Source organism: Dasypus novemcinctus, chromosome 16 (assembly GCF_030445035.2).
Source record: "Dasypus novemcinctus isolate mDasNov1 chromosome 16, mDasNov1.1.hap2, whole genome shotgun sequence".
NCBI lineage: Eukaryota > Metazoa > Chordata > Mammalia > Cingulata > Dasypodidae > Dasypus > Dasypus novemcinctus.
The window spans coordinates 65,603,689-65,631,446 of record NC_080688.1 but is presented as its reverse complement, the minus strand read 5'-3'; the positions used below and the strand labels follow the sequence as shown (position 1 = coordinate 65,631,446).

Below are 27,758 nucleotides of genomic sequence, written 5' to 3'. Positions count from 1 at the left end.
CAGTTTTCTTTCATAACTTTTGTAAAATTTTCTTGTTGAAAGCCTTAATGTGCTCTCTCTTTAAAAAAATTTTTTTTGTAACATCAACTTTGGTTGATATATATTATTAAACCATACAATTCATCCAAAGTGTACAAACAGTGGTATTTGGTATAATCACATAGTTTTGCATTCATTACTTCAATCATTATTATTTTCATTATTTCAGTAATAATAAACAAAAAACAAACAAAATTCTTTACCTCTCTATCTTCCTGTTTCCCCTGCTGTACCTAGCTGCTATTTCTGACTATTCTTGTGCAATTATTTATTATTTTATTGAGATATATTCAAAGTATCAATGGCTTTTCCTTAATGCTCTCTTTTTTTTTAAATAGAGGATTGAAGTTTATTTATCATATATGCAAGTCATGTCAGAGAACTGAGAAAATGCTATTTACATAAAACATCGAATTTAAAAATACATAGTATTTGTATTTTAATACAATAATAGGGTTCCAGGATTCAAATAAGGAAGTTTGATTCCAGAGTTTTTATTATATGGTTATTTATTCTGCTACAAAGAACCGTAATTGGAGGTAAACTTTGGCAGTGTGTTTCTGAAGAGTCTAATACTACTGAATTTCATACACTTGGTTGTGTGTCTGTAGAAGAAGAAACAATTTTTTTCAGCACATGTGCCAATTTCTGAGTCTTCCACTTCAGAATCCTCACCAGTTTCCTCTTCAGAATCAAATTCCTGACTAACTGGTGATTCAAAGTTATCCCAAGTTCCATCATTCAGTCTCTCTATCACCTCTGCCATATATTGTACAAGTTCTGCTACTTCTGCTAGTTTTTTATTTTCCTTTTTCAGGCGGGCAGTTTCATTGTCCTTTTGTTCAATTTCTTTTTGAAGTTTCTTATTTTTCTTAAGTGTTTCATACAGCTCCTTCCTCTGTCTTTCTGCCACTTCTTTCCCATACCCAGGGGATGGATTTTCTTTAATCATAAGATCAAATGTTTCTTGGGTGACTCCTCCAAGATTTATATTTTCACTATATTCTGGGTCAAGAACAACTTCAGAGCTGGAAGTCTTAGATGTTAAGTGGCCATTCCAATGCTTCATTTTGGATAAGCCTTCGGCCAACTCATGTTCTCTTCCAACAAGAGATCCTGCTGCAGAAGGCTTAATCATCTTCAGAGTTCTTCTTGGGACAGGACTATTCCTTATGTTCTCTTGGCGTTCATGTTTCTGCTCATGCTGAGATTCATGATACACCTGGTGAAACAGAGAAGACTGGGCCCGACGGAAATGCTAGGCTCCAGAACTCGGGTGTCTGAGCCCACTCCCAGGCCCCCTCTCTGGCTGGGCCCCCCGGCAGCTCCTTAATGCTCACTTTTTAAATGTGTTTCGTCGGAGGTTGGCTGTCACTGTGGGCACCAAGGTGGAGGGAAAATAGACGTTAAATGTGTGGAACCAAAGTAAATAGGGGGTAAGAGAGGAGTTTCTTGAGAGTACACAAGGATGGATATAAAACATGTAATATTACACCATAACATATAGGAGATGACAGACTGATAATGTAAACCATAATGTAAAACATAGGATAACTAAAAATGTAAAGAACTGTGTATCCTAAAGTATGCACCATAATGTAAGCACAGATGTCACCTTGTTAGAAAGCTAATGTCTCAGACTCTGTACATCACTTTAAGTAAATATGATATGAATAGGGCGTAAGAGTATCACTGTGGAAGGGAAAAGGTTTTCTGGTGGATGTGTGGGAGTGCTGTATATTATATATATACATTGCTGTGGTCTAGGACTCCTGTGAAGAAAAGCTGAATAATTAGGGGGGGGAAAAAAAAAAAAAGAAAAAAAAAGAAAAGATAGGATGTGGAATTTTTTCAAGTCAACATTCTTTATCTAAGTTCTTTATATAACTTTATCCAAGTTCTTTATCTATCCTTTAAACCCATCGCTATATGCCATTCCCTAGTAAGGGACCATGACATTATATTGGGCTTCAAATTTCGGGGAGTTCTGGATCACAGAGTGTTTCAACAATGGCAATGGAGGGATACTGGTATGGGATGCCAATGACAGGTGATATATGGCTGACAGGGAGCTGTACAGAACATATGTCCAGGGTGCATGGTAATGTTTGGATATACTCATAGTGGCAACAATTAAAAACCACAGTAGGGGGGGTACTGGGTTCCTGGCCAGTGGTGCTCTGTCGTGGTCCCTAGGGGAGCAGCAACAGTCTCCCAGGTACAGTGGCGGGGACTGGGAGGGAGTGAGGGTTCAACAGTGAGCCCCTGATGCTAATGACTATGCTTGTGAGCTGATAAACCTAAAATAAGAACAAGGCCTAGAGCAACATTGTGCCTGGGAATTTCCTCCTGTCAGCCTTCATGTTACTCAAATGTGGCCAGTCTCGAAGCCAAACTCAGCATGTAAATGCAATGCCTTCCCCCCAGCGTGGGACATGACACCCGGGGATGAGCCTCCTTGGCAACGAGGGACCACTATCAACTACCAACTGATGATGCAACTGGAAAATGACCTTATACGGAAGGTTCAATGCGGATCAGCAGAATATCCATGTCTACATAAAATACCATGACTTTAAAATGCTGTTTGACCTAAAGTAAGGGGGAAATGGAAAGGAGAAATGAGTTTATATGGCTACGAGTTTCTAAAAAAGAGTCTGGAGGCTGGCAGAAGGATTGCCCTCATGCACAACTGAGCAGAGTCAGAGAGACAGATAAAGCAGATACAACCCCCAGATATTGGTTCCTTTGAGGGCTAAAGAGACCCATGGGAGTTATGGTCATGGCCGATGGGGTTAACTACCAGGGCAGATGGCCCCTCTTTGGAAATGGTGTTTATGTGTGATGAATCTGGACTCAGATGGGATCTCCCTTCATAAGACTTTCATGCTAATGTGCTGGAGGTGCAGTTAATGTTGGGGTTTAAGATATATTTAGGGGATTTGAATCTCTGGACTGACAATGTGATAGCCAGGTCCTGAGCCTCAACAGACTCCAGCACCTACAATCTGATCTATTGGACTTACCACACTCAGCTAAGATGGAGTTGAAGAAGGAGAACCACCACACCATGAAGCCTAGAGTGATTACAACTGAAAATTGGAGGATTGCATCCAGCATCCATGTGGAATCTGAGCCTCCTCTTGACATAGAGGTGCAATGGACACAACCAATCCAATGTCCACATAGAAGAGGTGGCATTGGATTGGGAAAAGTGGACATGGTGGACGATGGGTATGGGGAAAGGCAGGAAGAGATGAGAGGTGGAGGCGTCTTTGGGACATGGAGCTGCCCTGGATGGTGCTTCAGAGGTAATCACCGGACATTGTAAATCCTCACAGGGCCCACTGGATGGAATGGAGGAGAGTATGGGCCATGATGTGAACCATTGTCTATGAGGTGCAGAGGTGCCCAAAGATGTACTTACCAAATCCAATGGATGTGTCATGATGATGGGAACGAGTGTTGTTGGGGGGGGGGGGAGAGGGGGGGTGGGGGGGTGGGGTTGAATGGGACCTCGCATATATATTTTCAATGTAATATTATTACAAAGTCAATTAAAAAAAAAATAAAAAAAAAAAATGTGTTTTGTCAGCAACAGCAAAGATCCTGGTGGGTGGAGGGTGGCAGATGGGAATTTCCAACCAGCTGTAAAAGAGTTGTCCCTGTTTGGAGGATTTGCTTTCCTATGTTTTGGAAGAAAACACTGTGCAATTTTTAATATAGTCATATCATGTAAAAGCTGGTTCTTGTCCTTTTTAGATCTCTGATTCCTGAAAAATGACTTAAACTCCTTTGAAGCCTCAATTTGCTTATCTATAAAATAGATGTTATAAATGTGCTACTCATCAGAAGAGGTTTTCATGCACTAATGAATTTGAAAGTGCTTTGAAAAACATTTAAAGCTTATGCAAATGTAAGGCATGATTTTAATTTATTGGGGGAAAATACTACATTTTGGAATCAACAAGTATCATTTATTGAGGGTTTATTTTGTGCTAGAGACTGTTCTAAGCTCTTTTATACACATTCTATAATTTAGTCAAAACAACCACCTTGTGAAGCAGGTCGTGGTATTATCTCTGTTTTCTGTATGAGGAAACCAAGACACAGAGTTGAGACTAGCCCAAGGTCAGATAGCTAGTAAGAATTGAGCTGGAATTGGAATGCATGTTGATTCAATATGTTCTACTACCTCTGGAACAGTAAGCAGTTAATTTTTAGTTGAGATTTCTTTTGTAAAATTTAAATAAGTAATTTATTTCTCTTCGGTTCTAAAGTTTGGTTTCCACTGAAACAGGCTTTCTATCCTGTCAGTTTTTAATTAGAAGTTCTGTTTTATAGACCACCTAGGAGTTGAAATTTCACTTTTTTTCTTTTTGAGAAGTAGTGCTAAAATCTAGATCACTTAAGATTCAGAAAATGTACTGAGCATCCATGGTGCAGCTTTAAAGGAAAAGGTGACACAGCAGCTACATGCTCAGATCTTTCCACTTAACACCCTGAGGCACTAAATAGATAGACACTTAGGGAGGAAACCAACTATCTTACATGAGCAATTTTTTTAAAATTGTTTTGGGCAAATTGCTGATTTTGTCTTGTTCATTTTTAAATTTTTTGTTGTATTAATATATATGCAGCTTAAAATTTCCCATGTGTACATTCCCATTTATGCTACCATCATCAATAGCCATTACCTAAACCTTTTCATCCCTTCAAACAAAAACTCCTCACCTGTTATGCAGTAACTTCCCATTCTCCTCATCCCTCTGTAATCCTGTACCAGTCCCTGGTAACCTATAATTTACTATCTGTCTCTATGAATTTGCTTTTACTAGGTGTTTCATATAAGCAAGATCATACAATATTTGTATTTTTGAGTCTGGCTTATTTCATTCAACATGGTGTCTTCAAGGTTCATCATGTTCTAGCATGAATCATAACTTCATTCCTTTTTATGGCTGAATAATAGTCCATTGTATATATGTACCACATTTTCCTTACCCATTCTTTTGTTGATGGACACTTGGGTTGCTTCCACCCTTTGACTACTGTGAATAATGCTCCTATGAATATTCGTCTGCAAAATATCTGAGTTCCTGCTTTTCATTTCTTTTGAGTATATATCAAGAGGTGGAATTGCTGGGTCATATGGTGATTCTCCGTTCAGCTTGCTGAGGAACCATCAAACTGATTACCACACTGACTACACCATTCAACATTCCTACCAGCAATGCATAAAGGTCCAACAATCCTCACCAATACCTTATTTTCTGTTTCTTTTTAGTAATTGCCATCCTAATAGATGTGGTATCAAATTGCGGTGTTGATTTGCATATCCCTGATCATGAATGTTATTGAGTATCTTTTCATGTTCATCTTCTTCATTTTTTATTCTTCATGGCACCATCACCTCTTTCTGTAGGCACCGGCACTCTTTGGTAGATATAGAGCTGATCTTTGTAAAGCAAAGTTATGTCTAATTGGCTTTTTTTAAATTCAGAATTTAAATTATGAAATACATAAAAGATAAAAAAGTATAGATAACACAGTCCCTGTATACTCACTACCAAGATTTAATACACTTTAACATTTTCTCATTTTTGCATCAGATTTTTTATTAGAGAAGTAAACATTTAAAGAGATGATAGAGTGGGGCCTTTCTTCCCATGCTATTTCCCTCCCTTCATCCATATTCTGAAGTTTATGTGTATCTTTTCTCTCCATATTTTTATGTTTATTATATGAGTTATGCCCCAAAACAATATATTGAAGACAGTATTCTTAGAAGTGGAATTTTTGGTTGATGGAGTATGTGCATTCTTAACTTTACTAGGTATTGCCAAAACTGATTCCCAAAATAGGTGTAGTAATTTATATTCTTATCAGCAGGATATAAGTTATTATAGCATTTTAACCAGAACTTGGTATTTCCAGATATATAAAATTTTTTGTCAATCTCCTGGTAGTGAGTGCTGTTTCTGGTAATGTTACCCGTGAACCTATGATTAAAGTGGGGTTTGGAGGGTTCATCATATAGTTTCCATTTTTTCCCCTTTAAATTAATAAAGGTGTTTTGGTAGAGAGATACTTTGATACTATGTAAACATCTTATTACTCTCAAACTTTCACACTGGTTTTAGGGCTTGTTGGTGATTACTGTTTGAGTCCAGTTTTATTATGATGCTTGTCAAATAGTGACTTCTAATTCCATCATTCCTTTGACATTAGTTGGCTTTCTATTGTAAGGGATGAGCTTGAGCTTTCCCTTTAACTATCTCAGTGTTGACTTATGGGTTCCTTTTTTTTTTTTTTAGCAAATATTTTTTATTGTCTTAAAAAAAAAAAATAGATCACCCAAAATGTTACATCAAAAAATATAAGAGGTTCCCATATACCCCATTCACCCCCCCAGTGGATTCTTTCTTTATTCAGTGGCTTCTAATCCTTTACTATCATTTATTTATTTATTTGAAAAAACTTTTTGTTTTGAAATAACTACAGAGTCACAAGAAGTTGCAAAAAAGTATCAGAAAGTTCTTCTTATCCTTCAGCAGCATTACACTTCCTATAATGACAACATCTTAAATAACTATAGTATAGTATCCAAACCAGAAATTGACATTGGTACAATAATATTAAGCAGAATACAGACCTTATTCAGATTTCACTCAATTTTTTCATTCACTCATGTATGTATGTATGTGTGTATGTGCACATGTGAGATTGTATGCTGCGTGATCCATGTTTAAATTCAAAACAGATAAAGAACTGTTCTGTAAGCAAAAGATATTCCCTCATGCCATCCAAGTGGAGTCAAACACCTCCTCTGGAGCCGAACCTTGGGCAACAGCCAATCCATTCTCTGTTCCTAATATTTTAACAATGTTAGATAAATGGGATCATATAATATGTAACCTTTTTAGTTTGGTTGTTTTCACTAAGCATAATGTACTTGAGATTCATCCAGTTTGTATGTATTAATGGTTGTTTGCTCCTAATTTATTGCTGTCAAATTGCATTGTATGGATATACCACAATTTGTCAAACCATTCTCTCAATGAAGGAAATTTAGATTGTTTCCAGTTTGTGCATGTATTTCTTAGGGCTACTGCAACAAATGATCACAAACTGGGTGGCTTAAAACATTAGGAATCTAATCTGTCATCATAAATCAAGGTGTCAGCAGGGTTGGTTCCTTCTGGAGGCTCTAGGAAGAATCTGTTCCATGCCTTTCTTCTAGCTTCTGGTGGCTGCCAAGAATTTTTGCTCTTTCTAGGTTTGTAGATGCATCACTTCCGTCTCTGCCTCCATCTTCACGTGACCTTTCCCTCTGTGGGTCTCTTCTGTCTCTTCCCAGGACCCCTTTCACTGGGTTTAGGGCCCATCCTAATCCAGGACCATCTCATCCCCAAATTAGGTTACATATACAGGTGCTAGGGGTTAGGACTTGGATATATCTTTTGGGGGGACATTATTCAACTCTCTACAGGGTATTACAAATAAAGCTACTACAGAAATCCATGTACCAGTTTTTGCATGAACATCAGTTTTGAGTTCTCTGAGATAAATGCTCAAGAGTGCAATTGCTAGATTTTTGGCAAGTGTATTTTAACGTTATAAGAAACTGCTACTCTTAACCAGAGTATCTTTGCAATTTTACATATCATTCCTATTAACTTTCTTCACATCTTTGCCAGCATATTTGGTACTGTTAATATTTTTAAATTAACTTTTTATTTTGAAATAATTATAAATTTCCAGGGAGTTGAAAAAATGTATAGGAAGGTCATTTGTCACTGTTCATCCTACCTCCACCAGTTTTGATATAACAATAATATATCTGATGCAGAAAATTGACAATGTTACAATCCACAGATCTTATTCAGATTTCAGCATTTATATTTGCACTTGTTTGAATGTGTCTATGTGTATAGTTTTGTGCAGTTTTACCACATCTTTTGCCTTCATGTAACTACCACCATAATCAAGACATACACTTTGTATTATTCAGGATTCTCCAGAGGAACAGAACTGACAGGATATATATATATATATATAAAGAGATTTATTATAGGAATTGTCTCACATGACCTTGGGGATTGGCAGATCTGAATTTTGTAGGGTAGGCCAAAAACTGGGGACTCTGATGAAGGTGACCCTGAATTCCCCAGGAGAAGCTGGCTTGCTGAAGTAGAGATAGAAATTCCTTTCTCTTTCTGACTGCTGAAACCATCATTTCTCCCTTTAAGGTCTCTCATTGCTGAAGGTGATTTCCTTTGTTGTTGTAGATGTAATCAGCCATAGATGAAATCAACTCACTATTAATTTAGATCCACTAAATACCCTCACAGTGTCAGGCCAGTGTTTGCTTAACTGAACAACTGGACACCATAACTTAGCCAACTTGACGCATGAATTTAGCCATCATACAAAATTGTTGCATCACAGCAAGGCTCCCTTGTGCTACGCCTTTGTAGCTACTTCACCCCTCCTCGATCCGTGATGCCTGGTGTATTAGTCAGGGTTCTCTAGGGAAACAGAATCAACAAGGGATATCTGTGGATAGTAAGAGATTTATCAGAGTCTCTCACGCAGCTGTGGGGATGCACAAGTACAGGTTTCACAGGCAGGCTGCAACCAGGAGCTCCAATGAGAGTCCAGTGAAGATTCTTGACGAGTTCTGGGAGATGTTGGCTGTCCAAATACAAACTGGGAAATTCTCTCTCAATGCTGGAATCACTTCCCCTTTCAAGGCATTCAACTGATTGAGTTAAGTGTTACTCACTGCTGATGGCAATCTCCCTGATTCATGTAATTATAACCAGCTATCTATGATTTACCACTGCAGTAAAGTCAATGGTGACTAAAGTCCATACATGCCCTTGTATTACAGTTAGCCCAGTGCTTGCTTGACCAAACAACTAGGCACAGTTACCTGGCTGAGTTGACACAATAGCCTAACCATCACACCTGGCAACCACTGATCTATTCTCTGTCTCTTTAACTTTATTTGAAGAATGCTGTATAAATGGAATCATATAGTTGTAGCTTTTTGAGATATTCCTTTTTATTGCTAAGTAGCTCCCATAGTATGGATTTACACAGTTTGTTTAACCATTCACCTGATGAAGGACATTTGGATTGTTTCCAGTTTTTGGCTATTATTAATAAAGCTGTTTTGTACAATATTCATATACAGGTTTTTGTGTGAACATAGGTTTTCATTTTTCTGGGATAAGTGCTTAAGGGTGCAATTGCAGGTTAAATGGTAAGTTTATGTTTAACTTTACAAGAAACTGTCAAACTGTTTTTCAGAATATCTGCCATTTTACATTCCTACCAGAAAAGTATGACTGATATAGTTTCTCTGCATCCTTGCCAGCATTTGGTGCTCACTACTTTTTATTTATTATTTTTTTTTTATTTTTAAAGGAGCTTTAGATGACATAAATGTTACATTGAAAATATAAGGGATTCTGATATACTCTACTCCCTCCCCTTCCCACACTTTCTCCCATTAACAACATCTTTCATTAGTATGGTACCTTTTTTACAATTGATGAACACATATTGAAGCATTCCTACTAAGCATGGTCTCTATTTACATTATGTTTTACACTTTGCACCACACAATTTTAGAGGCTTTGACAAAATGTGTAACGCTTGTATCTGTCATTGGAAAATTATGCAGAACAATTCCAGTTTCTCAAAAATGCACCATGTTACACCTATTCTTCCTTCTCCCTCTCCTCAGAACCTCTGGTGACCACTGTCCTTATATCATTGTTACAAGTTCTTCCATTCTTAGAATAATAAGTCTACTTTAGTCCATAGTTGCATTCCTCCCTTATGTTTGTTCATTCTTCTATCTTGAGGATTTGGGGATGGTGATGTGCACTCTACTTCTGATTGAGAGGGGGGGTGGTTAGATCCCATGGGGTAGATGGATGGAATTGTCTTTCATGCAGTTTTAGATACTCTCCACTTCTTGGGATGGGCATTGTCCATCATCATCCTTTTGTTAGTTATCCTGGGTGAGTCTCATGAACTGGAGAGTATGTGTTGGCTGCAACTCTGCTGAGATTCATGGCTCACCTGATTCATGAACAGCTGGAAGATTTAAGTCTCTGGGACATATATTTAATGGGTATAGTTCTAATTATAAGTTCAAATAAATGGGGCAGAAGAGACGTGTAAGAAAACTATAAATAAGTCTAACTCTGATAAATTGGGGGAGATGGGTTATCATGTCTTCCAAGGTAAGGCCCACCAATGGGGTACTGGTTTCCTCCCGTTGTCTGCTCTGCCTATAGTGTCTAGATGTCTCTAGAGCCACCAGGAGCACCCCTACTTGAGGCATTGTTTACTGTGGCAGTCAGTGAGATCCTCCTGCGATGTGTGTAAGCATAACCTCTGGAATGACCTTCTGACTCCCTTTGAATTCTCTTAGCCATAAAAATTCATTTGCATTTTATATTTCCCTCTTTTGGTTTAGGTCTTTCTCCAAATGCATTGTTAGTAGGTGCTTAGTATTAATCCCTTAGTGCCAAGGAGGCTCATCCCCAGGAGTCATTTCCCATGTCAGGGGAAAGGCAGTGCATTTATATGCTGGGTTTAGCTTAGAGAGAGACCACATCTGAGCAAAAAGAAGGCCCTCAGGAGTTAACTCTTATGTACTGTATATTACCAGGCCAAGTTTCAATTTCACTGGAACAAGGTTTGTAAGTACAAGCATAAATATCAAGGGCCTGGTGCATTGGTCTGCCCTCCTTTGCTAGGCATTCCCCATGTACGCCAGAAATTTTTGCCTGTCTGTGAGAGAATGTATTACAACTCCCCAGGATGGGAATTCAATATTCTATCAATTATTCTGTGGGTCTCCACCCACTGAGACAACACCCCATGACCACATGAACACATTCACACTCCATAGAGGTATGCCCCAGGTGCACCCCTCTTTACACCGCGGACCAGTAATCCTCCCCTGCCACAGCTGTAACCCGTCTCTATAACCCAAAACCTCCCAAAAGAAAGCCAACAACAACAAATAATAATAAAATTAAAAAATAAAATTATTTTTTTTCATTGTGCCTTTCATCACCATAAAATTTGTTATCTTTTATGTATATTGAGTTTCTTCTGTATATTCCCCCAGTGTTTAATTTTTTTTTTCACTTTTCTGAGAAGCTTTAGGTTACAGAAAATTTGTATAGAAAATATAGGGGATTCCCATACATCCCACTCCCTCCCCTCTGGTATTCACTATTTTTTCCCCCCTTTTCCCCCCTCCCCACACCACCCTGCTGTTTTTGCTGTCTGTGTCCATTCGCTGTGTGATCTTCTGTATCTATTTCTCTTTTTTGGTCTTCTCCTCATTTTTTCCCCTCTAGGATTCACCAGGATTAGATCCTGGGGACCTCTGATATGGAGAGAGGTTCCTTGTTAGCTGCGCCATCTCAGTTCCTGGTTTTTGCTGCGTTTCACCTTGACTCTCCCCTTTGTCTCTCTTTTTGTTGCATCATTGTCTTGCTGCGTGACTCACTTGTGCAGGCACTGGGTTGCTGCGTGGGCACTTTCGCAGTGCAGGCATGCTTTCTCTTTTTCTTTTTCAGCAGGAGGCCCCAGGGATTGAACCCGGGTCCTCCCATATGGTAGGTGGAAGCCCTATCATTTGAGCCACATCTGCTTCCTGGTGTCCACTATTTCTAATAAAAAATTTTCAAAAAAAAATTTGACCAGTCTGGTAGATGTATCATGCTATCTCATTGTGGCTTTAATTTGCATTTCCATGATGGCTAATGATGTTTAACACCTTTTAATGATGTTATATGCCTTGTATATCCTCTTTCTTGAAATGTCTATGTCTTTTGCTCATTGTCTAATTGGATTCTTTGTTTTCTTACTGTTGATTTAGAGAGTTATTTATATAATTCTAGATACAAGTCCTTTGTTGGGTAAATGATTTACAAACGTTTTTCCCACTCTGTGGCTTGTATTTTTATATTCTTAACAGGGTTTTCCACAGAGAAAAAGGTTTTAATTTTGATGAAGTACAATTTATTAATTATTTCTCTTTTATAGATCATGATTTTGGTGTCATATTAAAGAACTCTTCACCTGGTCTTAGGGTTTAGAGCCTTCTTCCTCTGTTTTCTCTAGAAGTTTTATTTATTTATTTTTATGTTTATATCTGGTGATCAATGTTAAAATAGTTTTTGAGTAAGATGTAAAGCTTACATTTTTGGCTTACTGATGTTTAATTTCTCCGACGTCATTTGTTAAAAAGACTATCCATCCTCTATTGAACTTCTTTTGTACCTTTGTAAAAAATTGTTTGGCTCTACTTGTGTGGTCTGTTTCTGGGTACTCTGATCTGTTCTGTTGGTCTGTGTGCCTGTCCCTCTGCCAGTTGCATTCTGTCTTGATTTTGGTAGCTAATAAGTGTTGAAATTGGGTGGCATTTCCTGCCACTTTATTCTTGCTTTAAAAAATGGTTTTAGTCGTAGTGTTTCCTTTGCCTTTCCATATATATTTTTACAATAAGGTGTCTATATCTACAAAAAAAATCTTACTAGGCTTTTGATAGAAATTGAGTTAAACCTATGCATCAATTTGGGGAGAAATGGCATCCATATTTCTGAATCCTTAAATTTAAATGTGTGTCTTAAAAGCAGCATAGATTACATTATTATGTTTTAAAAATCCTGATGGTCAATCTTGGCCTTGGATATTTAATCTTAACACTTAACACAATTACATTTACTTAATATGAATATATTTGTGTTTAAATCTTTCTTCTTAGCTTTTGTTCTCTATTTGTCTGGACAGATTTAAATTTTTTAAAAATCTACTTTTATATTAAATATATTTTATTCTACTTTTGCTCTTCTACTTGCTAATTATGTTATTTTTACTTATTTAATGGTTAACCTTAGAGCATGCATTCTTCAATTAAAATCTGATATAATCCATGTCTACATAAAATACCATGACTTTAAAATGCTGTTTGACCTAAAGTAAGGGGGAAATGGAAAGGAGAAATGAGTTTATATGGCTACGAGTTTCTAAAAAAGAGTCTGGAGGCTGGCAGAAGGTTTGCCCTCATGCACAACTGAGCAGAGTCAGAGAGACAGATAAAGCAGATACAACCCCCAGATATTGGTTCCTTTGAGGGCTAAAGAGACCCATGGGAGTTATGGTCATGGCCGATGGGGTTAACTACCAGGGCAGATGGCCCCTATTTGGAAATGGTGTTTATGTGTGATGAATCTGGACTCAGATGGGATCTCCCTTCATAAGACTTCCATGCTAATGTGCTGGACGTGCAGTTAATGTTGGGGTTTAAGATATATTTAGGGGATTTGAATCTCTGGACTGACAATGTGATAGCCAGATCCTGAGCCTCAACAGACTCCAGCACCTACAATCTGATTTATTGGACTTACCACACTCAGCTAAGATGGAGGTGAAGAAGGACAACCACCACACCATGGAGCCTAGAGTGATTACAACTGAAAATGGGAGGATTGCATCCAGCATCCAGGTGGAATCTGAGCCTCCTCTTGACATAAAGGTGCAATGGACACAACCAATCCAGTGTCCACATAGAAGAGGTGGCATTGGATTGGGAAAAGGGGACATAATGGACAAAGGGTATGGGGAAAGGCAGGAAGAGATGAGAGGTGGAGGCGTCTTCGGGACATGGAGCTGCCCTGGATGGTGCTTCAGAGGTAATCACCGGACATTGTAAATCCTCACAGGGCCTACTTGATGGAATAGAGGAGAGTATGGGCCATGATGTGAACCAATGTATATGAGGTGCAGAGGTGCCCAAAGATGTACTTACCAAATCCAATGGATATGTCATGATGATGGGAACGAGTGTTGTTGGGGGGGGGGAGAGGGGGGGTGGGGGGGTGGGGTTGAATGGGACCTCACATATATATTTTTAATGTAATATTATTACAAAGTCAATAAAAAATAAAAAAAATTTAAATGAAAATAAAAAAATCTGATATAAATTTGTACCTTTGCAAATTCCTCCTGTTCTGTTTACCTCCTTTTGTTGTATATTCCAATTTTCTCTTCCTCTTCCCTTGTCTATTTCTTTCTGTATTGTGAATTTGTTATGTTTCCCCCAACTTTGAAAAATTTTAAATATACCAAAATAGTAAAAGAATGATAAAATAAACATTTGTATAGATTGAACTGGGTATACCAATTGTCTAGATTGACCTTTTGTTCTATTTACTATTTTTCCCCCTTCTTCTTCAGTCTTTTTCTACTTTTCTCTCTCCCATATGTCTGTCGTTGTCTGTCTGTACTTCCTGCCTCTGTGTCTGTTCTTGTTTGCCCGTCTTTGTGTTTGTCTCTGTCTTTCTATATGTTTTATTTTGTTTTTATATTCACATTTTCTTTTCTATATATTGTAAATCATTGAAGCTTACATATGTGCTTTTTCTTGTCTTGCCTATTTTTTGTTGTTGAAATATTTAAAAGTATTGCAAGATCATGAGACTTGATTTATCTCTTAAAAATAAGGGCATTTTTTCCAAATAACTATAACCCTGTTATCAACACTGTCCTTAGAACTGGGCAGGCAGGGCCCTTGTCTTGAGCTCTATACTTTTTGAGGGTCTTTCCTTGAGTTTTTTGAAGTTTTCTCCTTGACCTTCCTCCATCCCAGTGCCTGAAGGTCAGGGCACCCCAAGCTCTTCTCATATAGAATCTCATGTTGAAAATTAGAGTATATTTCCCAATTACGTTATAAAATGGAACTTAACTTTATTTTGCTGATTTTTTTCACTATTGCATACTGTATTTTACTTCCAAATTATGTTTTTCTTGTTTACTTTGATAAGTTCCTTTAACAGGTTAGTATACAATATTTAGTGTTACAGTTATTAATCACTTTTCTTCTCTCTCTCTAGTACTGAGCTGAAGCTCTTGGAGGAGGCAACCGTTTCAGTCTGCAGGTCTTTAGGTAAGGAGGGAAGGAATACGTGTGTGTGGATGTGGATGTATAGCATTTAGTTCAAATTTCCTGTTTTAAATTTTGATAGTGTAATGTGAATTGAATTAAGTGGTATATTTTTTTTGATATAATAATTATTGCTGTTCATATTGCTCATTGATGCCACTAGATGGTACCATTCAATCAATAGCAATAAGACACATAAATGATTATAGATGCAGGAGTGACACTGGGCTCTGGTAGGCTGTAGACTTTCCCTTACCTTGTTCTTTTTTATGAATTTTTGAATACTAAGGAAAACCAACATATTAAATTAGTTTTTGTAATTACATGGACAGTTCATGTACAATATAGGACCTTTTATGCTGTAATTCTCAGAGTGCTCTGAATATATATGCTATTATTGGGTAGGTTATCCAGAATCATTACTACTCATTAATAGAAAAATATTTTAGGAAGCTTCTTCTATTAATAATGACTTGATGTTATGGAAAAGAGCATGGGCTCTGGAATCATTTTACAATCTTAATTTAAACCCTGCCACTTAATACTAAGCCTTAATTTCCTCATTTGAATTGAGGGTAAGAACAACTATTTTACAGGATTCTTGTGAGGCATAAATCTGATGACATATGAAATATGTCATATTGCCTAACACTAGTCTTTATAAACGTATAGAACAAATGTTACCTCTTTTGATCCTTCTTTCTTAAATTTTTTTACCTTCATGTTGGTAGCAATTGGAAGTAAATGTATATGCCTTTTAACATGTAGATAATTACACTTATATTGCATTACTGCTTAGCAAATGATAACTAATTCTGTTTTTATATCAAGCTACATGGATAAACTTGGTTCCTACATAAGTTCCTTAGCCAAAAACAGTCTTTGATGAAATGTTGTTTTTTAAAACAACATTGGTGATGATATAGCTGTTATTTTACTGGTTGCCTTGAGCTTTGCAATTATGACCATAGATTATTTTGCGCTATATAGAGCTGGGTTAAAGAAACTATGTGGCAGTTTGCTCAACATTGAAGAATTTTATGTAACCATAATATCAGTGTAGGAATTATGATAACTTTTAAGGTGACTTTTGGTTTTTATAAAAATAATTTTTTTCACTGGAAGTAGTATTTACTCATATATAATGTGAAAAGCATACTAAAATGAAAAATGGAAGTAACTACCCATAATTCTACAACCCCAAACCCTTAATAACTATTGTTAATATTTTTGTTTATTGCCTTCTGTAATTCTATGAATATTTACATGCTTCCATCATATATATATATACACACATATATATACATACATACACATATGTGTATACTTTTTTAACCTGATATTTTCATTTGACTTTTTTTTAAAAGATTTATTTTTTATTTATTTATCTCCCCTCACCCCCCCTCAGTTGTCTGCTCTCTGTGTCCATTCCACTGTGTGTTCCTTTGTGTCCACTTGTATTCTTGTCAGTGGCACTGGGAATCTGTGTCTTTTTTGTTGCATCATCTTGCTGTGTCAGCTCTCCTTGTATGTGGCACCACTCCTGGGCAGGCTGCACTTTTTTCATGCAGGGTGGCTCTCCTTATGGGGTGCACTCCTTGTGCATGGGGCTCCCCTACGCGGGGGACACCCTTGTGTGGCATAGCACTCCCTGGGCGCATCAGCACTGCGCGTGGGCCAGCTCACCACATGGGCCAGGAGGCCCTGGATTTGAACCCTGGATCTCCCATGTGGTAGGGGGACGCTCTATCAGTTGAGCCAGATCTGCTTCCCTCATTTGACTTTATATTGGGAGAATATCATTGTATATTTTAAAATACTTTTGAGAACAGCAAAGAAAAGATATAGGTTTATTGCCCCAAATTCCTTTGGTACTGTAGTAAAGTTAAAAAAAAAATTGGTAATCAGATTTGGCCCAATGGATAGGGCGTCCACCTATCACATGGGAGGTCCAAGGTTCAAACCCAGGGCCTCCTGACTCATGTGATGAGCTGGCCCACGTGCAGTGCTGATGCGTGCAAGGAGTGCCGTGCCACACTGGGGTGTCTGTCCCCTTGCATAGGGGAGCCCCACGCACAAGGAGTGTGCCCCATAAGGAGAGCCGTCCAGCACAAAAAAAGTGCAGCCTGACCAGGAGTGGTGCCACACACATGGAGAGCTGACACAGCAAGATGATGCAACAAAACGAGACACAGATTCCGGGTGCCACTAATGAGAATACAAGCGGATACAGAAGAATACACAGTGAATGGACATGGAGAGCAGACAACGGGGGTGGGAAGTGAGAGAAATAAATAAAAAAGAAATCTTAAAAAAAATCATTCTATATTAAGCAACACAGATGTAATCACTGCTATCTTTTAGACAAGATTTTTTCCAAAATATTCTAATGCCTACTGATTTACATGTACAATTTTATATAAATGGTATTATTGCATTATTTTCACTCAGTAGTACATTAGGAACTTTTTTCATGCCGATAAATATATGTCAACTTTAAGGACTATCTGGTTTTGCTTAGTTTACTTATTTTTTTTAAGTGCGAGTCTGCTGGTAAAAATTTTCTTGGATGGTCGTCTGAAAATGCTTTTATTTTCCCTTCACTTTTTTTTTTGTTTTGACTGATGTGATTTTTTTCTTTTATTTATAACAGTGTTAGATGGAAATGTTTTGTACCTTGAATATGCCCATTGAAGCACAACAAGCTCTATTAATACTTTTCTTTTGGGTTCTTGTGAAGTGGAAGATGGTTGCCAACTCCAGTTTGGCCCTCTGTTTTCACATACTATAACTTAGTACAGTTTTAAAAAGAAATGAGAACATGTATCAATAAAATTGATTTGTTAAAAAAAAAATGCAGTTCAAGTGTAGTTTAGGCAGGATTGTGAGAATAATTTCATCCTCTTTGAGCATCCATTGCTATTCCTGTCCTGTCCCCCAAACCCCCAACACAGATGGCAGCAACACTATTTCCACCAGTTAACTCCATTGTGTGTAACAGGGTAACAAGAATTAGACAGCCAGATGCTCCAAGAGGATGACCCAAAGCCATAACCCCTCCTTGAATGTTGGCCTTCTCTGGGTTTAAGCCAAGTTCTTTAGCTATTGCAACAGAGACACTGAAAAGGCTTCATTGATTTCTAATACATCAGCATCCTCCAGTGACCAACCTGCTTTAGCAACAACTTGCTTAATTGCTGGATTGGTCCAGTTTCCATGATGGAAGGATCCACTAACCTACTTATGACCAGGAAATGATCTGTGCTAAAGGTGTAAGCCCCTGCATTTTATCATCTTCTGACTTGATAAGAACCACAACTGCAGAACCATTGGTTTATTCCTGAAGCATTAGCTGGGGTAACTGTTCCTGTTCAATCTGTAAGAAAGTAAGGCTTTAGCTTGAACATAGCTTCTATGTTGCTTCCATGGCGAGGAATCTCTTCTCTTTTAACCTTAATGGGATCTTTTCAAGAAGGTGCTAAAACTGGTATGATTTTTGTCAAAAAGCCAGCTTTCTATTTACTCTCGGTCCTGTCCTGGGACAGAACTGCAGCCTTGTCTTGATCTTCTATACTTACTTGCCATTTTTTGGCTACATTGTCAGCTTTAACACCCTTGTGATAGTTGTAAAATGCATACGTAAGACCATTACAGAGGATACTATAAGTTAGTGACTTTTCACCCATCTTGATTCCTGTACTCCAGTGAACCAAGTGAGGAGCCTGGCTCATATTTTCCATGCCTCCTGCAGACACAATGCTGAAGTCTCCTGTTCCCACCGACTGGGCTGCAAGGCACACAGCTTTTAGTCCTGACCCACAGATCATCTGGCAACTCCATACTGGAACAGTACAGGGGATTCCTACACCTACACTGGCTTGCAGAGTGGGATTCTTCCCACATCCTGCTGCCTACACATGTCCAAATATGACCTCAGACACCTCTTCTGGGTCCACATTGACCCTCTTCAGGACTTCTTTGATGACAATTGAATCAAGGTCGTGTACAGGAACTGTAGACAGGGCACCACTGAAGGAGCTCCAAATTCCCCATCTCAGATTCCCACCTCCTCCCTTCACTTTTGAAGGATATGTGTGCAGGTAGAACTTGAAGTTCACATTTAATTTCTTTCCTGTATTTCTAGGTATCATTCTATTATTTTCTGGCTTTTCTCATTTTTGTTGAGAAGAAAGCTGTCAATCTTATTTTTGCTCCTTTGAAAAATCCTCAGATTTTTCTTCTGAGTGCTTTTAAGTTTTTCTCTTTTTCCTTTCTTTTCAGCAGTGTTAGAATGATGTGCTGAGGAGTGTTTTTAAAAAAAAATATTTTGCTGCGTGAGGATTGTAGAGCTTTCTAATCTCTGGCTTGATGTCTTTTACGTGTTTTGCAAAAATCACAGCTCTTCTCTGCTTATGTATTGTTTCTGTCCTATTATTTCTCTCTTCTGCTTTTTGGGACCTCTGTTGTAATGACATTAAATGTTTTATTTTGTCCCAGATGCCTGTTAGGCTCTTTTTTTTTGTATTTTACATTCTTTTTTCTCTCTGCCCTTTGGTAGGATATTTTATATTAACTTGTCTTCATTAATCTTTTCTTCTACTGTTTTTCATCTACTACTAAATCCATTTAGTGAGCTTTTTAAAATAAACTTTTATTGTAGGGTAGCTTTAGATTTATAGAAAAGTTACAAAGATAGTACAGAGAGTTCCCATATATCCCTGATCAGTTTCCCCTATTGTTAACATCTTACATTAGTCTGGTATATTTCTCACAACTAAGGAACCAATATTGGCAATTTATTATTAACTAAACTCTATACTTTTAAAGATTTCATTAGTTTTCCCCTACTACTTTTTTTCTCTTCTGGGATCCCATCCAGGATACCACATTTCATTTTAGGCCACATGTCTTCTTAGCCTCCTCTGGTCTACAACAGTTTCTCCAATTTTCCCTGTGTTTAATGACTGACAGTTTTGAGGGGTACTGGAAGTACTCAGTTGGATTTAGTCTATAGTTTTTCCTTGTGGTTAGACTGGGGTTATAGCTTTTGGGGAAGACACAGAAATGAAGTGGCATTCTCATCACATCATATCAGGGTTATATGCTATTAACGTGATTTATCGCTGATAATGTTATCCTTGATTAGTTGGTCAAGGTCATTTTATCAAGTTTTCCCACTGTAAAGTGGCTTTTTTACCACCATGGTGCCTTCTTTTTCTTTCGTAGGAGGTACCGGGGATTGAACCCAGTACCTCATACATGGGAAGCAGACGCTCAACCACTGAGCTACATCTGTTCCCCTATTCTTTCATTTTTGAAAGATAGCTTTTCTGAATATAGGATACTTGCTTGACTTTTTTTTTTCTTCCAGCACTTTAAACATATCATTTCACTGCTTTCCGGTCTCCATTTTTTCAGATGAGGAGTCTGATGGTAATTATATTGTTTTTGTCTTTTTCTTCGTACATTGAAGATTTTCTCATTGTCTTTGTCTTTCAGTAGTTTGACCATGACATATCTAGATGTGGATCTCTTTGTATTTGTTCTAATTGGGGTTTCTTGCTATTCTTGGATGTATAGAATAATATTTCCCATCAGATTTGGGAAGTTTTTGGTCATTAATTTTTAGTGCACTTTTAATAATCTTTATTACTTTTTTCTTGAATTTGTACATGAAGTTTTCTAGATCAGTGACAGATTTCATATTAAATATCTCAGAATAAATCAGTGCATTGTTATTCTACTTCTCTCATTCTTATCTGCTATAGAAATGCTATGAGAGCCAAGTCAGTTGTTTTGTTTTGATAGTCAGATTCCATTGGTAAGGGATGAGAGAAAGTGATCCACCCCAGTGTGTCTTGGCTTTTTCAGCCTATTGATACCTTCAAGTTCTAGGGCCTCATTCCTCTTTGCCATGTAAATACTTTGGGAGATAATGCTCCAGTTTCTCCTATACCTTCATAGCCAACCTATGTGCATTTCTTGGGATGTAACATGTTTTCTTTGGGGAGATAAGAAAAGTTTTAAACCAGGGGTTGTTAACCAGGGGTCTGTGGAAAGATTTCAAAGAGTCTGTGAGCTTAAATTGAAAATTCAAAAAAAAGCATTATTCTTGTGGGGATGTGTTGGTGTGGGTGTGATTGTTTATTAAATAATACACAATATAGTATGAAACTTAGTAAAGGGGTCTGTGGTTTTCACCTGACTGGCAGAGGGGTCCATGGAACAAACAGCTACAGAGGTTATCCTTATGCTGTTTTTGGCATGTAAAATGTTTCTAGGAGAAGTGAAAGCAGCTTTCTCTTACTTGATAGCATACGTGTTTCCCTGGTTCAGGAGGCTAGGACTTTTTTTTACAGGAACATTGAGAAATCCAGGGAAGTTTTAATTTTTCAAATATTTTTCTGCTCTACTTGTTTACTCTTTTCCTTCTTGGTCTCCTGTTATTATTTCTGGTTTCCTTAGTCCCAGGTGTAGCCTGTAGTCCTGATATGTGGTTCTTCTAAGGCATTGCCCTTCAGGGCTGCCACTGGAAAGTCCATGAGAATGATCAAGACCCTCCAACATGTAGGGACTTACCTTTAAATTCTCTCTCTCCTGCACCATGCACTACTAAAACGTATTCATTCTGTTTAGATCTCCATTTGTTGTTTTCCGTTGAGTTCCTTGGATCCTCTTTCCATTCATACACAGTATAGGAGTTGGTCAAGCATGACAGACAACTTCCCTGGACATAAACTTTGATACTGTCATTTCCCTCAAATGCTGTAGGTGTTGATCATTTCTTTTCTGGCATCTAGTGATAATGTGAGAGGAAGTCTGAAACAATCTTAATTTTCCTCTTTTTGCTTCTATGTTCCTCAAACTTTTCCCTTAAATGCTTGTGATTACACATTTGTCATTATGATTTTTCTCTTTATTATTTCCTGTTATTTGATGAGGTATTTTGATTGGTTTATAGAGATCTTTTTAAATTCATAAGTTTTCTATAGTGGCTTTGAGTCTGTGTTTTCATTTCTTCCCCCTCAACTTAGGATCACCTGTAAATGTTCAGTTCTTTGCCTTCTCTATCTTCTTTTACTTCATCTTTGTCTTTTTCTAGTATTTCTTCTTTTAGTTCCTTCCTTGTATCTCTCAATGTTTTCTGCACTGCCATTTTGCCACCTTCAAGATTCTAGTGTGTCTTTTAGTTGTCTTTGTCTTTTTAGTTTTTTAAAATAACTCCTAGCTTTCTTAGATCTTTTAATGTCAGGCTGCTCTCTCTCTTTTTTTAATCCCCCACTTGTGGCTTTTTGCTTGCTGTCTGTTCTCTGTGTCCGTTCACTGTGCGTTCTTCTGTGTCTGTATTTATTTATTTATTCCCGCTTCCCCCTTTGTGGCTTGCTTGTTATCTGCTCTCTGTATCCATTTGCTATGCACTCTTCTGTGTATTTGCTTGTCTCCCTTTTTGTTGTGTCACCTTGCTGAGTTGACTCTCTGCAGTGCTGGCGGGCCTGGTGGCACTCCATAGCGTGCGGGTTAGCCTGCCTTCAGAAGGAGGCCCTGGGATGCGAACCCAGGGCCTCCCATGTGGTAGACAGGAGCCCAACTAATTGAGCCACAGCCGCTTCCCTGCTCTCTTTTGATTACACTCATTTCTCCCAATGGCTTTCTGTTCTTTATAAAAAATTGAGGGGAGCAGATGTGGCTCAAGTGGTTGAGCACCTGCTTCCCACATGGGAGGTCCTGGGTTCAGGCCCTAGTGCCTCGTAAAAAAACAAAAACCAAACTACAAGCAGACAAATGGAAAAAACCAACTCAGTGTTGCCAATGTGGCTCAGTGGTTGAGTGCTGGCTTCCTGCATACAAGATCCCAGTTCAATACTTAGCCCTGGTATTGCAAAAAAAAAAAAATTTTCTTTTGATGGTTGGTTTTCTCATCTTCTTATGATGCTTATATAGTAAAAAGTCTCTCGCCAGTTTTAATTTAGTTCTTTCTCTGAGTTTTCAGCATTACCCAGTCTTTATTTTGTTGTTACTGTTTTCTTTTTTACTCATCCATTAAACCACTAAATATTTTTTGAGCAACCATTATATTACAGGGTCTATTCTATAAGCCAGAGATACAACTGCAAAGAAGACTGAACTGGGTCCCTGAACTCATGAATCTATTTTAGTGGGGGCAGCAGACAATAAATAAATGCATATATCTCTCATAAGGATGACTCTTTCGAAAAATAAAACAGGGTAGGGAGATGGAGAATAACTCATGAAGGACGTATTATTTGCTGTTAGGGAGGGTGTGTTTATTGCCCCCTTTCTATGTGTGGATCTTATCGGTGCTTGTTGAATCCTGTTAAACTCAGTTTGAGGGCAGATTGATGCAGAATTTCCTAACTCAATTTCTAGAACCCAGGAAAGTTTTGTTTTGTGTAAGTCTGCTTGGCTTAAATGGAAATTTTCATTACCTTTACGTCTTGGGTTTAGAGAATGAGGGAATTCTAAAATTCCCAGAGTGAACATCTAAGTCAACCTTTGTCTACTCTTACCCTCCAGCATCCATTGGTCTATGTTTGACTTGTTTACTTTTACATTTGTTTTCGGGAGTTATGGCTTCTGAATTCATGTAGGAAGTTAATGGGTGGGGTGAATAATAGAGGTTTTCTGGTTGGGTAGACAATGAGAAGGGGACTTTCCCCCCAAAGGTACTTTCAAGCAATTAGGCGTGCTGATCCTACTTTGATTATCAAGTGAATTTTCAGTTCAGTTCTAAACATTCTGTAGTTAGTGAAGGTGAAGCTGGGCAAGTGTTAGATTCCTCTAGGTTCTTGGCTATGTCACATAAAAGAACCTAAGAACACGCCAATTTAGTTAGGCCAGTAAAATGAATTTGTTCAGAAATGGGAGGAAAGAACAGAACTTGCTGAGAAATGGAGAGAAGGAAGGAAATATGCACTGAGATTTGATGAGGGCTTCTCTAGGCAGAAAGAGTGATTTGACTTGTGCGGTTGGTTACCTTTAATTTATTAAACTGTTAATTACTCTTCCCCTTGCTAATGCTAAGCGGAGGGGCCCTAGCTATTACTGGTTACCCTACCTAGAAAGAGTGCCAACTGGGACCTCATGGTCAAGGTCAGGGTCTCTGTGGGGTCTCATGGCCATGTTGTCTGTTGGCCATGTTGTAGTTCATCTTCTTGTTTCCCTGTACTGACCTGCCTCAACTCCCCCGTCAGAGAATTCATGCCCTTATTCTTAAAGGAGTGCAGAGGGGCAATGATCCTTCTTCTGTAGTTACTTCCTGCTGGTTAGGGGCAGTAGGCCCTACCTGACAAGGTGTAAAACCCTTTGTTATTCTATCGCAATTGGAGGAAGACAAGCCTGGCACCATGGGTGGAACTGGATGAAATCCCCATGTGGCTAATGAGGCATTGATTCTGAAAGAAATAAATTTAATTAGAATTTTGAAGATACATGGCCCCACTAAAAGGATAAAGAAGATGGTGGTAAGCAGGTCCAAAGAGGGGGCCAGCTGTGACATACTGGACCATGAGAATGAGAAAGGTCAGGTGCTTCCAGAGGCTGCATCCTCCCAAAGTTGATGGGAAACAGCAACAGCATTCCTTTTTTTTGAGCTCTTTTATGCTGTCTATTAACTCTAGGGACTGAGTAGACAAGCTGGGCTTGATATAAACGATTAATCCCAATTCCCATGGTGGTGGTTATGCTTAGGACAGCTAGGAGAGGTATGATTAGAGGTACTGCCCTGTATATAAACTCACAAAGACAGTACAGGCAACAACAAGACAAGCATATGGCAAGCAAAATAAAGACAGTACTTAAGAAAGCTATTCCTTTATCTCATAGGCATGTTCATTGCTTATAAAATGATTAAACTTACCAAGACTTTTAACATGTTCAATATCCCTCTGCATATGACCTAGAAGGTATATCATATTCATGTATGTAGGTACAGTACTTAATCCTAGTTAATGTACAGGTTCCTCTTTGAGCTGCAGTTAATAGATCTAAGCTCCAGGTTTGCGGTACCATATGTGTTAGTCTCTCAACGGGAGCAGGCCATGATGCCAGTTGTTAAGTTCTACTCACAGTACTCTGGTAATTTTTGCTCTACTTGGTATACCCTTCACCCAGCCAGCATACTGCAGCACCGTTGATCTTAGAGACACTAGGGGGTAAGGCTCCAGTGTTTCTCTGGCCTGGTGCATAGCACCCTTCGCACCATGAAACAGAGCCAGTCTGGAGGCAATGTCCATTCTACATCCAGCAATATCAAGCCATTGCTGGCCCTCCGCAGGAGTCTGAAACTGCAGTATGCTCTCTGTCCTCTTCAGGACCATAACCAGAGGTATAGTAAATACCTTTATTGTTTTAAGGGTCAGTGACCAGCCTAGCCAATAACTCAAATGGAGAGGCAACATGCAGTACTATACTAAAGGCCTGGTTTGAATGTACAAGAGAGGTTTATGGTATTTAAAGCTATCTCTTTTGATTTTTACACACTTTCTGAACACTTCCAAACAATGTATAACATAGCATGAACTTAACTATTTTAGTACTTTCCTTTTTTTACTTCTATACCTTCACTATGATGACGTTAATTAACAGGTATTTTACTTTAGCAGTACTGGAAAATTATTATATGAAAACTTAAGATTCCCAATGGAATCAAGGTTATCTTTTCTTACCACCACTTTAATATGCAGATTGAAGTGGCCTCTGACAGGTTTCCTTGTGAAGTTACTTTCTGTTATTAAAATCAATTTAGGTTTCTGATCAATAATGGTTCCCTGGAATTAGCCGTTGAAATGCTTCAGTTTAGAAGATGCTTTTATAAACTTCTTTTAACTAACCATAATGACATAGACTAATAATACTTTGCCTTTAAACAAGCTTTTACTAAGTTAAAATTAGCAACCAATGAACTTTTCCATTTAAAAGAGGATAGATCTACATATTCTTTAACATAATTTCAGTAAACATGAACGTACAGTTTTCATCACCTTAAAATTTTAATACAGGAATGTTTATTTAATTGGTATCCTATAAACCTAAGGAGATAACATCCAAGCTAAATAAAATTGAAAGCATTATAGCTTGTGCAAGCAGTGGTCTTTTAATTTGTTTTAATTATCATTTAGAAAAGACATTTGTATATCTTTCAAGGATTTTCCTTTACTTCCTGAAGTTTGGTAATAGGATTATTAACCACCCTTATTTTAAGAATGTTTAAAGGTTTAAATTGGGGAGTTACAGGACAAACTGATTCTTAATTCCACAGCCAAGAAGACAAGAGTTTTAGTCTGCCACACCTAGCCCCTTCTTCAGAGTTCTTGCAAAGAGAAGGAAGGCCCTAGGGTCTGGGCAGGTTAAAGAGCTTAGGAAAATCTTTTTCCTTTTCCCAGTAGTTCCTATATTTGGATTTTTATATGACCTTTCCATTTCACTTAAGCCTCATCTGGGCTCCAGGAATATTTATTCACATCTATAATTGCATATTTAATTTTTAACAATTTGAATAGAATTAGAACTCTTTTAAGAATTTTCATTTGTTAACTTGATATTCTCATCCCAGTATATGAAAATATGACAAATAGGCGGACACAAAGAGTTAGACATAAACACACAACTCACTGATAATACTTATAACTTTCATTCTCTTACAAAATAAGTTTAACTGCAAAATAACATTTTAAAGATTTCTTTGAAGGCTATTTCTAATTAATCTAATTTGCACTGTGACCATGCAGTTTTGCACAAGAATTTCGTTCCTTTTAATTATTGGCTTATAACCAAATTGTTCCCAATGCTTTAAAATACAATTTGAAGCATTTTTCTTTACTTCAGAACTTAACCTATTTCCCATTTTGACTTTGACAGACCTTGAATGAGCAAGACTAATTCCAGTATATACTCACTGAGGTCACTGAAATTTCAGGGAAACCTGGTTTTCATATGACTTGCTTTTAGGAACATCAATACGTGAGGTGGGAGGGCCCCACCCCCACTCCAGTCTGGGCTGCTGTGCTGGAAGAGTGGATGTCCACCCCCCAGGGTCAAGAATTCCAGCAGGCAGCAACCTAGTCCACACCTGGAGTCACAAGAGACAGCAGGGTCAGGAGTACCAGTGGAAGGACAGGAGGCATGAGTATCTTAATTTTGCCTTCCCTTAAGCTATGGGGGGTGGAAATTGTTATGAAATAAACGTAAGCAAAGGCAAGGGGTGAGGCTATACCTGAAGTAACCATAAACGAAGGTAAACTCAGTTTATAATTACCATTACTATAGCAAGTATGAGCAAGGGTGTGGTAAGACCTGGAGGAACCATAAACAAAGGTAAACTCAGTTTATAATTACCATTACTATAACATTAAATCCACCCAGTATAGCAATTTCAGATATTATTCTTCCCCTGTTTTATAATACATAGGTATCTATATAATGATCTTAACTCTTAGTTACAGTTTCTAGTAAGTTTCCACTTGAAAAACAAATGGGGTCCTTTCATTTATTAACTAAGCAAATAAAATAATTTTATATGTCACAACTTTGCTAAGTTTTTCTGCTTTTCCAGAAGTTGAATTAATTCCATGTGATTTCTTTTATACATCAAATTCACTTGCAAGATAGTATTGACATTTAAATACTCATTTTTAGGTTTCCTTTCACTGTTACCCAGTTTATAACAGATGAACCCCAAATATGATTTATGAGTTCCTAGGCATGAGCAGACTGACAA

At 37.9% G+C, this 27,758-nt stretch overlaps 1 protein-coding gene and 2 pseudogenes across 5 annotated transcripts in view; 1 reads left to right on the top strand and 2 right to left on the bottom strand.

The window, feature by feature from the left end:
- The window catches only part of DYM (dymeclin), a 542,345-nt gene that overhangs the window by 104,822 nt on the left and 409,765 nt on the right, over positions 1 to 27,758 (top strand). For all 5 annotated transcript variants that reach the window (XM_071208556.1, XM_058277682.2, XM_058277681.2 and 2 more), the window contains one exon: positions 14,973 to 15,025. In XM_071208556.1, the coding sequence (XP_071064657.1) occupies positions 14,973 to 15,025 (53 nt within the window). The remainder of the gene's footprint in view (positions 1 to 14,972; positions 15,026 to 27,758) is intronic.
- LOC139436686 (geminin pseudogene) lies at positions 625 to 10,146 on the bottom strand (annotated as a pseudogene).
- Positions 17,919 to 19,173, bottom strand: LOC139436685 (acetyl-CoA acetyltransferase, cytosolic pseudogene; annotated as a pseudogene).